The sequence below is a fragment of the Anas acuta genome, chromosome 2, assembly GCF_963932015.1.
Source record: "Anas acuta chromosome 2, bAnaAcu1.1, whole genome shotgun sequence".
Taxonomy (NCBI): domain Eukaryota; kingdom Metazoa; phylum Chordata; class Aves; order Anseriformes; family Anatidae; genus Anas; species Anas acuta.
In genome coordinates, this window is record NC_088980.1 from 37,670,224 (window position 1) to 37,684,163 (window position 13,940).

The 13,940-nt window shown below is 35.2% G+C and overlaps 1 protein-coding gene across 10 annotated transcripts in view; it reads right to left on the reverse strand.

Annotated features, from left to right (window-relative positions):
* TBC1D5 (TBC1 domain family member 5) overlaps positions 1-13,940 on the reverse strand; it is a 317,841-nt gene that overhangs the window by 116,277 nt on the left and 187,624 nt on the right. For all 10 annotated transcript variants that reach the window (XM_068674320.1, XM_068674318.1, XM_068674325.1 and 7 more), the window contains 3 exons: positions 13,413-13,463; positions 13,255-13,324; positions 6,653-6,825 (listed from right to left, as the gene is read on the reverse strand). In XM_068674320.1, the coding sequence (XP_068530421.1) occupies positions 6,653-6,825; positions 13,255-13,324; positions 13,413-13,463 (294 nt within the window). The remainder of the gene's footprint in view (positions 1-6,652; positions 6,826-13,254; positions 13,325-13,412; positions 13,464-13,940) is intronic.

A 13,940-nucleotide genomic window follows, 5' to 3' on the forward strand; every position in this document is an offset into this window, starting at 1 on the left:
ACTTTTAAAATGAAATCTAACTCCTGTGCTTCCAACAGGTCTTGGTTGTGCATTTAAGTATTTCATGCTCCGTTGTTTAAAGATCTGGATTAAAATTCCTCTTATCTGCACCAACCAGTTGATCCCAGCTGTGCTTAAAGAACACAGTATAATTTTTAGTTTTACAATTTAGTCACCATATTGTGTTTAGGATGTCTTGCCATTACTCTTGCTGAAGCTTTTCTCTGTATTCTAGTAGAAGCTCCTCTTTGTGCGGATATTTTTTATGTTCACTTGGACAAACATAAGAACCAAAAGATTTTCAGTGACCTTCTGTCTGTATTAGTCTTTAGTTTATCAAGACTCTTGGGCATTAGCCTTTATTTTAAGGACTGATGATAGGATGATCTTCTCCTCTGGTACAGTGCCCATGGTTCTATTCATTAGTTTATTATCAGCTCTAATAGTACATCTTCTCAAAAAAATAAAGGGTATACTAGTAACACATGCATGCATGCCTATACTGACTTGAATCAGACAGGGTAAGAATAAGCAGTGAGGTCGAAGCACTGGTTGACCAAACTATGAATTAGCCACAGACTGGATTCTATGGGAAATGCGTTGGTTGCTAGCAAATGCTTAAGTTCAAGCTGCTGTATTTTCCCTACTAACATTAGATTAACTTGGACATGTTAGCACAATATAATTTTTTTTTGGCATATGCTGAGGTAATTGTTTCCTGCAACAGATACTTAACCTATGTTCTGCTACATTTTCTGTACCCATTTGTAACACCAGTTTTCTAAACTACGATTTGTGTCCTTGAAAGAAACAAAATGATGCACTAAATTAAACTCCACTAGTTAGCTGGAGAGCTGGTGTGATTAAGTATAAAGAAAGCAAAGAGAAGTCCACACACAATATATGGAACCTTAAATTCCTTGCTGGAGTAGAACTTCTCTGTTCATTGTTCAGCTTTTGTAGCTATTAACTAAAAAAAAAGACTGACTTTCGAACACCTGTATCTATTTCTACTGGTTTCATCACAGGTTTCAGAACATACTTATTCTATTCAAAGCCACTGGTATCTAAGCCTACTTATGTTTAATGGAACCAGATTTTTTAAGGGTGTGTGACAAAAGTAAAAATAGAAACTTTCTTGTTTGTTTCCTTCCCCATAAAAGATAATTCCCCATGCTTCATATGGGAAGCACATCACCTGCATCAAGGAACAACATAATGACAAATCTGCATTCCATTCTCACAGCCATCCAGTACTACTCATTATCTTCTCAGCACATAATTATGTGGCAGGAGAGTAAAACTCAGATGAACACTTTTGACACCTCAGCCAATTCTTCATTGTGTTTATAGTGGGCTTTCACATTATGTATATGTTCAAATCTTAAGTAAGTCTAAAATACTGTTTGTGAGAGAGGAGAAAAAGGATGTAATTGAGAAGTTCATCATACTGCAATGTTCAATATAATATACAGTAAGAATGGAAAAGGCAAGTGGCAAATAATTATAACAAAAATTCAATCAACAACCAGAAAGCTTTCTGGAGGAACTCAACAATAAGCATCAGATAGCTACCATGTAAGAAAACAAAAGGTAGGTACCTCATTTTAAAATAAAAGAAAAGCAGCTTCTACAGGTAAGTAGCTTTGCTTGCTTCCTCAAAGTGAGATATCTACCCTGATGCTTCAAGAATTGTCCACGTTTACTTGCACAGAACAATCCCTTTGAGTCAGTAAACCATCACAATTCAACAGACACATCAACAATAGTTGAGGCAACTCCTCTCTCCATCAAAATATGTTGTAGCTTTCTAAATTAGATTCAGAATTGTTTTCCACTGTCACTTTGCTTTTAACTTCCAGTTTTCTTCTTATAGTACTTATTTCACTATACAAGACTAAACTGATAAAGTATTCAGATGTCTGACTCAGTTCCCCAAAACTTCATCCAAAACGCCAGTAGCCTGTATCTCCTTTTCATTTGTGGGAGTAACAGAGGATTGTAACCTTTCTTAGAAAGGCCTGTGTATCTGGCATTAAATCCTTACAAGTATTCTAATGATAGACAGGCTAGGACTTGCATGGCATTAAATTCCTTTCTGTACGTAATGCTTTAAGTCAAACAGAAAATAAATTCATGACGACTTACTGTTTGCTTAGCCTTAGCCACTGATAGATACTAAAATATTTATTTATTTTAATAGCAAAGCCAGATTTTGGTGGTTCCCCTACTATATGCACAATAGATCAAAGTTGCTTACACTATAACTGTTGTCCAATTAAGTGATGTCATTGGATTAAAAATTAGAGAGGAATTGTAATAAACCTAGGCATCTGGGATGATCTGCAGAGCTTTTTTTTTTTTTTTTTTTCTCCTTAGCAAGACTGATAATCTAACTGATCTACTTTTTTTCTGGTGATCATGAATATTTCTCCTTATTCTGATGATTGGTGGGAGGTTTTTTTTTTTTTTTTTTTTTTTCTGGATACGATGTATATGATTTATGTTCCTTTACTGCACTGGTGAAATCCTTTACATCCTCCCTCCAGAGACCAATATGGTTACAGAAAAGAATACTGCCTGGTACCATAATGGCATGGGAGAGAAACTAAAACAGGTGGGCGCCCCACAGCAGTGCTCATAGCAAAGCAACTAAGAACAGTAATAGTGGAGCAGCACATCTGCTGTTGACTTTGCTGTAACATAACCTTTCTAATGCTAGCTTCAAATGTACCTTGTGACTTGCTTTGTATCCTTCTCTTCATTTTTTCCCCCCTTTTCTTCCTGAAGTATAATTGTGGTACCAGCCTAAAGGGCTGGACCTGAATCTCCAAGCACAGCACCCAATATGTCCATCTGACTGATCATCAGAAAGCAGAGTGGCAGTGGGAGGCAAAGTCACTAGCTTTGAATGTTGTAAGAAGGCCTTTTTTGTACAGAGATTAAGCTATCATGAAATATTTACGCTCACTTCTGCAAGTGCTTTATTGTCTGTTGGATATGTACTTAGAAAGAATTTGCTTAACCAATATAATATCAGCATATAATCTGCCATCAGCCTTATGATGCAGAAGCTAGTGAGTTTATGCCACCAGTTAATTTTTGTTCTTAAATAAAGCTTTTTATACTTATGCCTTGTCGTTAGCACTGTGTGCATTATTTCTTTACAACCACATCATATTTACATGATCCGGCTGTACTTATTGCATGCAGTTCTGTGAGAATTTCATTTGATGTAATATGAATATAATCCACTTGGAAACCCTCAGTACATAAAATAAAGCAGTTATAATGATATTATGAGGGACTCTCCCAATTGATTAAACTTTTAAGTGAAATCTAACATAAATCCTCTACTAAAAATTACTGTAAGATGAAGAAAAAGTCTTAAAATACAGATATCTGAAGACTTTCTTCAATCCTTGTCCTGTTTCAAGCTGGGAACGTGACCTGCTTAATTTGTCACTGCAACCAGTGGCCACTGCAGAAACTGCAGAATAGTTTTGCAATAATTATTTTGTACTTTGACATGAATTAGATGTAAGGGTCAAAGAAATTAACACTAGAATACCATTTCATCTAGCACATTAATCTTTTTTAACTCATCTGATTTTATAATTAAACTGAATATTCAATCTGTCAACCCTTCAGAGGATCTAATCTTTTTGTGCAATTTTAGCATTTTTTGTTTTTATTTAGGGAGAAGTTTATTATCAGGAAGCATGTCACTGAGCTGTTAATGTAATCAATTCAATTTTACTTTCAAACCATTCTTGTACTTTACTTCACAAAGTAGAAAATTAGATATGATTAGATAATTATTATAGTTTGGTTAGACTGTGTGCAATTTGCAGTGCTACCAGGAACGTTAAACAATGTTATTCTGCAAAACACTATCTTAGGGTCTAAAAACAAACCAGAGACATGGCAAATAAAGAAGGCTAAAGAATGGTACGACAAAAGCCTTTATCTCCATATTGCTGGTTCCATTTTGGCCGATATTAATAGCAGCTGAAAAATTATCATCGGGATATGCAGTGGCTGACTGCAAGTGAATGAATCTGGGGTCTCACAAAATTTCCAGTTGCAAAAATTCTAGCGTGAAGGCTACTGCATGTAACAAGAATTTGCATCACCAGAGAACAAAAGTATGGCACAGCCAGGACACTAGTGTAACTTAGTAGACCTAACTGGGGTTCTCTTTTTGCTCAGCAAGGAAATGAGAGAAACCAGGTAATCAACAGTATGAAAATACAAAGAGTAAACAAGAATTGTTTATATCTTTCCACAAAAGGTTATAAACAGATGCAAAGTATGAAATACTACGTTTTTAAGTAGACTGCATAAATTGCTCAGACTAGGGAAGACTACCAGTACATAGAAGTCTTTTGTGTTGGTACTTTTCTCCAGCAGCTCCATTAAATCTTTTGAGGGAAGTTCCTAGTCTTCCTTCTACCATGTGTGTATTTTTTGACTGATACGAATCACTCAAATGATTCACATACAAAGTTTTACTGTTGCCAAATTCAACAAGCTTCACAAAAATAATATATTTCAACAAAAACTTACATAAATTCTGCATTTGGGTTATACTGAGCAATTATTAATAATCTATTATGTTTAAGAAATGCTGTTTCTAGTTCAAGAAATGTTAAATACAGGAAAAGATCCAGCATCTGAGTCTGTCAAGCTGGTTCACTAATGGAAGTTGTTATTCTGAAGAATTCAGACATCATTAAATGTGAGAATAATACAACAGTCATGTTCCTTTCTAATTTTTTTTCCTGTTCTCTATATTAAATCAGAAGTCAGAGAATGATATGACCTCACTTGCAGCCTACTTTCCTCTTTTGCCAAAGCAGACTTGTTCTTTATAATAATATCCACTTCTGAGAATCTGTCTTTAAAATATTCTGATGGTTTTTCCTTTTTTAATTTTGATATATCACTTTACAGTCTAACAGCTCCCTGTTAGTAAGGTTTTCTTGATAGTCAGCCTGAAGATCTTTCTCATAATTCATTCCTTTAACTGTAAATTTCTTTATTCAGATTCAATTCTATTTATGCCGCACCAGACTGCACTGTTCCTCTGCTATTATAATGCCATGTTTTGAGCTAAAGTCTAATTTTTTTTTCTTTCAATTATTTCTGTTACTGAAAGGCAAAATCTTAAACTGAAGTGAATACCTACAATACAAATTACTTTTGCCCCAGAATATGTTTGCAAATCTCTGAGGTTGATCTTATTTTCTGTATGTTTTCATAAGTCTTCAGAAAATAGAAGCACTGTCTTTTTGTTTTCCTTGGTGTTTACACTACCTACCTATTCATTGCCACTCCTGAAATTTATTAGCAATGCCTGCTTTCTCTTCTAGACTACTGAAGATATAAAGAAAACTCACTACTCCACATTATGCAAAAAATATTGCAATAAGACTATTTGTCCTCTTCATACTTTAATACCTTGTGTTTCCTTAGTTTATTCTTCTGCTGCCTGTAGACCATTCCTACCAAAACTATTGAGTTTTCAAGTATTATGTTTCTCTTCTTATGCTCCTTTTCAGCTTGGGACTACTATTTAGCCTCAGTTTGACCATTTTCTTGAGGGCGGTACTGTATCTCAGCATTTTTCCAGTTTATGGTAACATCAAATTAGACTTTACTTGCAAGTATTGCATTTATGGCCTGACATTTAGACAGTCTCATTTTCCCTTCTTTTTCACGTTTTCAATTGAGTTGTTAAATATAATTCACAATTACATATGGCAATTCAAACCTACAAATGAAACATTTTTTGTGATTTAAAGCAAAGTCAATGTTAATTTTAAATCACTGCAAAAAGTTAGAAAAAAGTACAAGTCTAATTTTTCTGCAACTGTAAATACAGCTTGCTCCTTAGGAATGATCAAAATGAATCAACTGTCTAGAATTCTAGACTATGAAGGCAAAATTATTTCTCAAAATCATAGGCAATTCACAAGTCCTCGTGATTCTTACAATTTGCATGCTCTGTATTGACCCAAATTGAGTATAGCAGCCATAAATAGTTTGCATACAATGCTGTGAAAACATTTGTGGACAAAGTCGCACCTGACCTAAAAATCCCCCACAGAATGGGGACACATAATACAAAGCTACCTGAATGGATGTGAGTCACTTTAACAAAACAAGGACTACCTGAGCTGACTCCACATACAGAAACTTTATTACCACCATGCCATAACTTTCAACGTGTCCTACCACGCCTATATTGCCAGTATCCAAACCTCTATTATTGGAATAGAGAAAAGTTCACTGATAGCAATTCACCAATTCAGGTGACAAAATTAAGCAAACAAAACATTCAGCCATTAAGCTTTCCCTCTTCCCCTTCAGTATGTACTGGAGTGATGTCCCACCACTGCACTGGGAATCTCTGTCAAGCCCTCTAATATATAGTTGAATGCACTTTATCTGCATTAGGAATGTCTCTGTCACAAATACAACCGTGTGGTTTCATTTACTGTAATGTAAGTGGAATAAGGTCTAAGAGAAAAACAGTACTTCTTTTCACTGCCGTTCCTCTAATCTTAAATTTCAGGACTAAAATGTCCTCAAACAATGAAATAAATCTAGAAGGAATTAAATTAAATAATGCACTGTAAACACTTACAGTCCATAAATCTGTGGAGCAATTTCCAGTCGGTTCAGATGCATGTACAGCTCAATATCATGTTTCTTCAGCAGCTGATCCTGAATTTGGTTTACTTTAGTTACAATAGCAATAGATGGGCCTAAGTCTTGCGGCCTTGCAAATGGCATAGGTGTAATCATCACATCTTTCTCCTGCAGACACAGAAAAGAGGAAAAAAACCCAACATCCTTTATTATTTAATTACATGAAAGAAATTTATTGTCTTACTATCACTGGCTTTCAAATAAACACAAAAACACCAACAGCCTTTTTTTTTTTTTTTTTTTTTTCTCCAGCAGAAGAGTAATTTCAAGTATCTCCTTCTGGGGCACCTGCTGTGGGATTCCCCTTCCTGGGTGTTCCATGGTTTACTCCCTCCTTCTCCAAATCCAATTCACGTACCTGCTTTACTTTTCACACTTTGACAAAGTGTTGACAGCTTTATTTTATTTTTGTACTTGTCAGTCCAGAGAAATTCACATGAATGGTAACACTGTAGAGAATATATGCCCTTAGAGGACTGCATACCAAATAGAAAATAACTATTTTTTTGAACAACACTTTCTCAACAGGCTTCTCTTGCTCAGAAAATCAAGTGGCTCAAAATCTACACAACTTTAATAAAGCATCGGAAAACCTTTAAAACCAAAGAAGAGTGCGATGAACCTCAGGACTAGGATGCAGCTGGCTGGACTGAATGGTTGTGCTAACTATGTCATCATCTGTAACATGACACACACAGGTGAAAACAGAGGAAGAAAACTACTATATTAGCATACTTGAATGTGATGTGACTTTAAATTTGTTCTTTTTGCAAAAGAGTGAATTATTACTGAAAAGAAGTGGAAAGCTAGAAAGAAATGCAGTAAATAATTAACTATACTAAACAGGAAATTTGTAAAAATGAGGGTGAGGAATAAAAAAGAACAAATCAGACCTAACAAGAGAAAGACAGGGGAAAGGCAAATGGAGAATTAACCTGTCCAGAACGATGCTGAAGTTACAGAAGAGGAACATTTGAAACAGTTTGAAGAGAGATTTCGCTAAGACTTCATTCAATTTCTCATCTTGACTCTCAGATCTGAAAGCCTCACTTTAAAAAAATAGTTATTATTTTTCTATACTGTTGCTCAGTATATTGATTGAGAATCATTATTAAGGTCAAAGTGTTAATACTTTCAAATGACTTCATTACTTCTAAAATTGCTGAAAGACATTCACTTGGGTCAATTCAGTGAAGAGCGCATAATTTCCAGCACTCAATAACAAATAAAGTATTTTTTGTTGTACAAACTATTCCCAAGGTTGTTTCTTGTAGCTATAGACCCTCTTCAGTCCCATTCTCTATCATAATTTTAAGAAGAAGAGATGTAACCATATTTAACCATTATTTCTAACACTGTTTTATATTCAAAAGGGCAGTGAAAATTTAATAATTTCTACCCAAATTCAATAAAAATAGTTTTTTGTTAATCTGTCTGAAATATTTTTTTCTTAATTATTCCACTTCTGCACTGCAAAAAATATTGTATGGTGCCGAGCAGTGATTTCAGGTAAAATGTTTTTATTTAAGGGTCTGATAAATTATATCTTGAAATCTGTGTAACTGTTGCTTTGCTATGGCAACTTCAGCAAAGGGACTGATCTGTCTATTACAGTACAGTGGTTTATGCCATGCTGCTGTGGTAGCAAAAGATATTCAATTCAGATAACCTAGCAAATCACTTGACCAAAATTCCCTCACAGACTATCAAATAAACCTCATTAAAATGGCATAGTTTCATTCAAAAAAAACCCTCTTCTGTTCTGCCAAACAGAAATTTAAAATAAAACACCTAGCATCTTAGGGGCTATGATGAAGTACTGCCTATTAGTTAAATACTGAAATTTTTTATAGCTGCAGTTGAGAAAGGATATTTCTCCTCCTTTTTATTATTATTTTTTAATTAAGTAAACAGTTGTTTTTCAGTTGTTAATTATAAGCAGAGAAGAATATACAGACTGAACAGTTCCATGATGGAAAGCATGATAATAGCTAAGTAGAACATGTGAATCATGGGTTGTATGTAAAGAAAACATTTGAATAAGCATTTGAAGAAATACTGAAAGAATGACCTTCATGAAAGAGCCACTTCATATTCAAATAAAACAGATTCATCAAATTTAGTGTTTAAGGCAAAAAGCATGCAAAGAAAGTAAATGCAAGTCTACTGTGATGTTAATTAAATCAAATGCATCTCTGAGTCTGAAAAGAGGACTTCTACTTCTTTTCCCTTTTCTAAGAAGAGAGAAAAGTAAGAGTGTTGACTCTGATGCAAGATCATCAGAAACTAGTGGTTCTAGCCACTAAGAGGAAGGGCTCACCAGAGCAAATGGAGATAAACCATCTCTTGCTTAGAGACGGTTAACAAGCTGCGGAAACCTTGAATTTTCTGCAATGTCAACAAATAATTTAGGTGTCCCAAACCTCCCCTTTCACCCCCAAAATGTAAAGAATAAATGTGCCAAATAATTTGAAGTAAAAACACTTAGATTTTCTGTCAGATTTGAAAGAGGAAAGAAAAGAAGGTGTTTTTGTTTTGTTTTCCAAGCAGTGCTACAGGCTGGGAGATGAGTGGTTAGAAAGCTGCCTGGCAGAGAAGGACCTGTGAGTACTGGTTGATAGTTGGCTGAATATGAGCCAGCAGTGTGCTCAGTGCTCAGGTGGACAAGAAGGCCAACAGCATCCTGGCTTGCATAAGAAACTGTGTGGCCAGCAGGGCTGGGGAAGTGATTGTTTCCCTGTACTCAGCTCTGGGGAGGCCAAACCTTGAGTTCTGTGTTCAGTTTTGGCCCCTTTTAGGGAGTCACATGTAGGGATAGGACAAGAGGTAACGGCTTTAAAAAAAAAAAAAAAAGCTGGATTTACATTAGTTATAAAGAGGAAATTCTTTACTATGAGGCACTGGACAAGGTTGCCCAGAGAACCAGAGAAGCTGTGGATGCCCCATTCTAGGAGGTGTTCAATGCCAGGCTGGATGGGGCTTTGGGCAACCTGGTCTGGTGAGAGGTGTCCCTGCCCATGCCAGGAGATTGGAACTAGGTAGTCTTTAAGGTCCTTTCCAACCCGAACCATTTTGATTCTAGGATGGACAGCTTATGTCATCTTTCCAATAACACACCTACAAGAACTTAGCCAGCATGGGAGGTGAGTAAAGGTCCACAGACAATTTGAGAGCCCATGGGAAGTAGGTAGGGACAGAAAAATGTCCTTATTCCACACTTAAATGCCCTCTATGTTCATTATTTGAAGTAATACACTAGAAACAAGTTACTGAATTCTTTTCTGCTTCTCTATTGTATGACTATTTGTTATTATTATTTCATATCCATTTCAGTGTTTTCTTGATCACATGCCAGAATGTGGAGAAAAAAGAAAGGAATCCACTAAGAATGTCTAATCTCCTACAAGAAAAGCACTCCTAAGTTATAACATTGCCTTAATGTTAAATGCCAGTCTACAGTAACCTTTTGCATAAACATACCCATTTATCTTTGAAACTAATCATAAAAACCTGTTACTGTATGAATTCACAGTCTGTGCATGTTCCATCAGTTGGCACACATCTGCAATGTGTACATTATTCAGGTTTATTCTAGTTGAGTGTAACTTCAGCTTGACCGTGCATAAGTCTGATGACTCAAGAGAACTGTATTTTTAAAATTTTCTTGATTATAGGCATAAGACCTTATATAGAAATCTCAACATTAGAATCTTTCAACCTATATGAGCTTGTAAAATGACAAGACTCTGTAGTCACCCAGATTAGTCTTTATACCATTAGTTGTCTGTGGGTTTATAGTCATCTTTACAAAATTAAAAGACAGAGTCTTACACACTGCTTTAAGTGTGAAAGGATTCCGACTATGAGGACCAACACATGCCTCATGATTTGGTGCACACCATGAAGAAGTTTGGTGAATAACTAGAGAGCATATGATATGTCTGCTGTCTCTTCTCAAGCAATTTGGTTGAGAAAATGACGATACATTTAGTCAGTTGAAATTGCTCCAAATAATATCATCAAACTGGTATGAAAGGAACAGCCCAAACACAAAGATGGTCAAATGAACTAATAGAATTAAGCTGTCAAAATGTTTACCTAGAAATGATTCACAGTGTCTCTGCCTAAAGCACAGAAGCTAAGTGGACAACATGATACTGTGCCCATGCCTATCCTCACTACATATTGACTTGCCACATGGGACGAAACACCTGTTTTTTTTTTGTGAGCTTCTTAGTCTTGGCAAACATTTCATGAGTGTACGGGCTTAGCCATCCACTGTTACCATGAAATATAAATGATAGACCCCGAAGGGATGTGGTTCGCAGTAAGGAAAAGAAGTACAGCTCAGAGATTTGTTATACTATTTAAAGGAGAGCACCAGATTCACCTGTAAGAACAATTTAAATATTTATTACCAGTGGAACAGAGCTGAATATTTTAGATCAAGTATTAGGAACAAAATCACCAAATCCTGCCACACAACATTACTGTACACAACATGAATTGGAATGGCTGGTATTTGATACTAATACAACTTATATATTCATGCATTTAGGAAACAAATGCTACAGCAGTAAAGAGAGGCTAGGACATAGCACAAGTATAAATGTGGACAGATTTCTCTCATTAACCACTAGGGAATGCCGTAGCTGGAGCAGCTCCTCTAATGGCAATTGGGAGTAATGGAACCAACTGTTAGAGGCTATAAAATGTAACATGTATCTCAGAGCACATGCTTTCATTGCTTCATTTGTGAAGACTCAGACTTTATTATGTAGCCAACCCTCAAAGTCATGACTGTAAAAGGCACACGCACAAGAAAGGATTATTAAAGATTATACATGTTTGCAAAGAACAAGAACAAACAACCAGATATTAATCCATGTACTGTGCATAGTTAATTTTTTATGCTGTGAAAGGACTAGAAAGGGTAATGTAAACTTTCACCTTCTACCCAAGCACTGTAAATCTGTAAGTCGACCTAGTTATTTCCTGGAATAAAAATCAGCCTCAGACTTCACCACCTCTGTCACAGAAATTGGAACAAATATGCTTGAATACACTGAATTCTGAAAAGTTACACTCAAGAGAAACATCTTGCAGCTTTGTTGTTAGAATGAAAGTGACTATGTAATAAGTTCATAAAATTTGTATCTCTTACACTTTATCTGTAGTTACTGAAAACTATGTAAAATTCAAATCTAAATAGTAATTTATAACTGTGGATAGCTCTGGCCAACACTCCGTATCTATAAAATATATACACAGATACATTTAAACATTTAAATAAAATAGAATCTTTTATGTGAGACTTGGATGAACAACATTTTTTTCAACAGACAGGCAAAATCATCTCTAAAATTAGCACTCCCTAATTACAGTTTGCAAGTATATGTTTTGGTGCACATGCGTGGGCATCCCAAAATGACCAAATTCTTATTAATTTATTTTTGACTCTACTTGCCCTATGGTCTTTGAAAAATGCTGAAATAAATCAAGTTGGAACTTAGTCTGGAGGCTTTGAGTATACAATACATTGAAAGTCTTGGACAACTGTAACATGGGTGTTTTGCTAGACCCTTCTACATACAGCCCATCACAAAAATAATTTTTCAGAATTAAAGAAAAGCACAAAAAGGGAAAGAGACAGGAAGAAAATAGAAAAAAAAAAATCTTGAACATTAGAATGAAGCAAAACAGACAGAGGGAACTGTTAAATCTGCCATGCGTGAAAAATGGTTACAGGCAAAGACTAGATGGTCCTTGCAAAGAGTTCAGAGAGGGCAAGAAAAAACAAAAGTAAAAAAAAGGTTCTGTAAAACTAAACACAGAAAAGGCTTTTCCATACTGTGAAACAAAATGCTAAATACAATGGCATCTGTATAGCTACACTGCTGATTTAAGGGGCACAGACATTCCTTCAGAATATCCTCAGGCCAAGAAGAAAAGGGGGGGGAAAAAAAGGATCATCATCAACAAAAAAGAGGTGGCATCGGGACAAAGTCACAGATGAACCCTGACCTATGATGGGCAACCTATGAACAAAATTTTGGTTTCATGTCAAATTGTTTATATTGAAAACGGTTTAAGCCAATTCAAGCCTCAATGTTAAACACTATCTCAATGTATTTATTTAACATGCCTTTAGTGCAAGTTTGGGGCACTTACATGTGTCTATGACAAGCAATCTTTTAACTGCTATACAAGAGTATCTCTCATAAACAGGAGAATAATTTTCCTGTGTGTGGCATTTGATATCAAAGTGATCTTTCCACAGACAGGAACTGCCAACTGACTTTCCACAAGTGCTTATGACCTAATTCTGAAAAACCTCTAAATAACTTAATTTTAACTTGGTTAAAACCAAGTTAAAATTAAGTTAATTTTAAATTAACTTTTAATTGTTTAACTTTGGTTAAACAATTAACCAAATTGTTTAAGAGAACAAACGTTATCATCTTCAAATTACTTCAGTCACAACAAAAAAAACATTTGGTTAAGAATACAATAAATGCATTTTAGAGTAATATTTACCTTCTGACTGTCATGTTCAAAAGTTGAAAACCAATGTTCTGCAGTCTTCATAAGACGTGTGAACATTGCACTGAAAGGGGAAAACCCAGAAACTCGGTGTTAAATAATGTATTGCAAATAAGAGTAAATTAAATGTAAAGGAAGTTGTTAAAACTTACTAGGCATCATGTTCCAGATATTCAGGATTCAAAAGGACTTTCATTTCCTCACTGAAAAAATCAACAGAGAACAATCCAAATGTGAATGTTTGTTTTTGGTCAGTGCTCTGCATGTACTATTATGTATTTATAAGCCAACTTTCATATAAAGTGCAAATGAGAAAACTAGCCTTTTTAATTAAAAAGAGCAACTCCATTGAACAAATGAAGTCTTTCCTTTTTATAAAGATCAAAAACAAATTAGCTGCCTTGTCTGCACTACAATGAAGTAACCATCTAATTACTCCAAATAACAAATTACTGAATGTCACAATGTATTATTTGAATATGCTTGATCTACAATAATTGATTGCTGCACAATCTATCACTGTTTGTCCAAAACAACAAAAAAATGGTTACTGGTCAAATATGCAGTATCAAAACATTAATTTATTTTGTTTTAATAGCCTGTATTTTTATTGTACTTTAACAGCAATTAATCAGTGACAGCACCTCTTTTCCATCTACTTTGTTCTTTGGCTCTGCTTT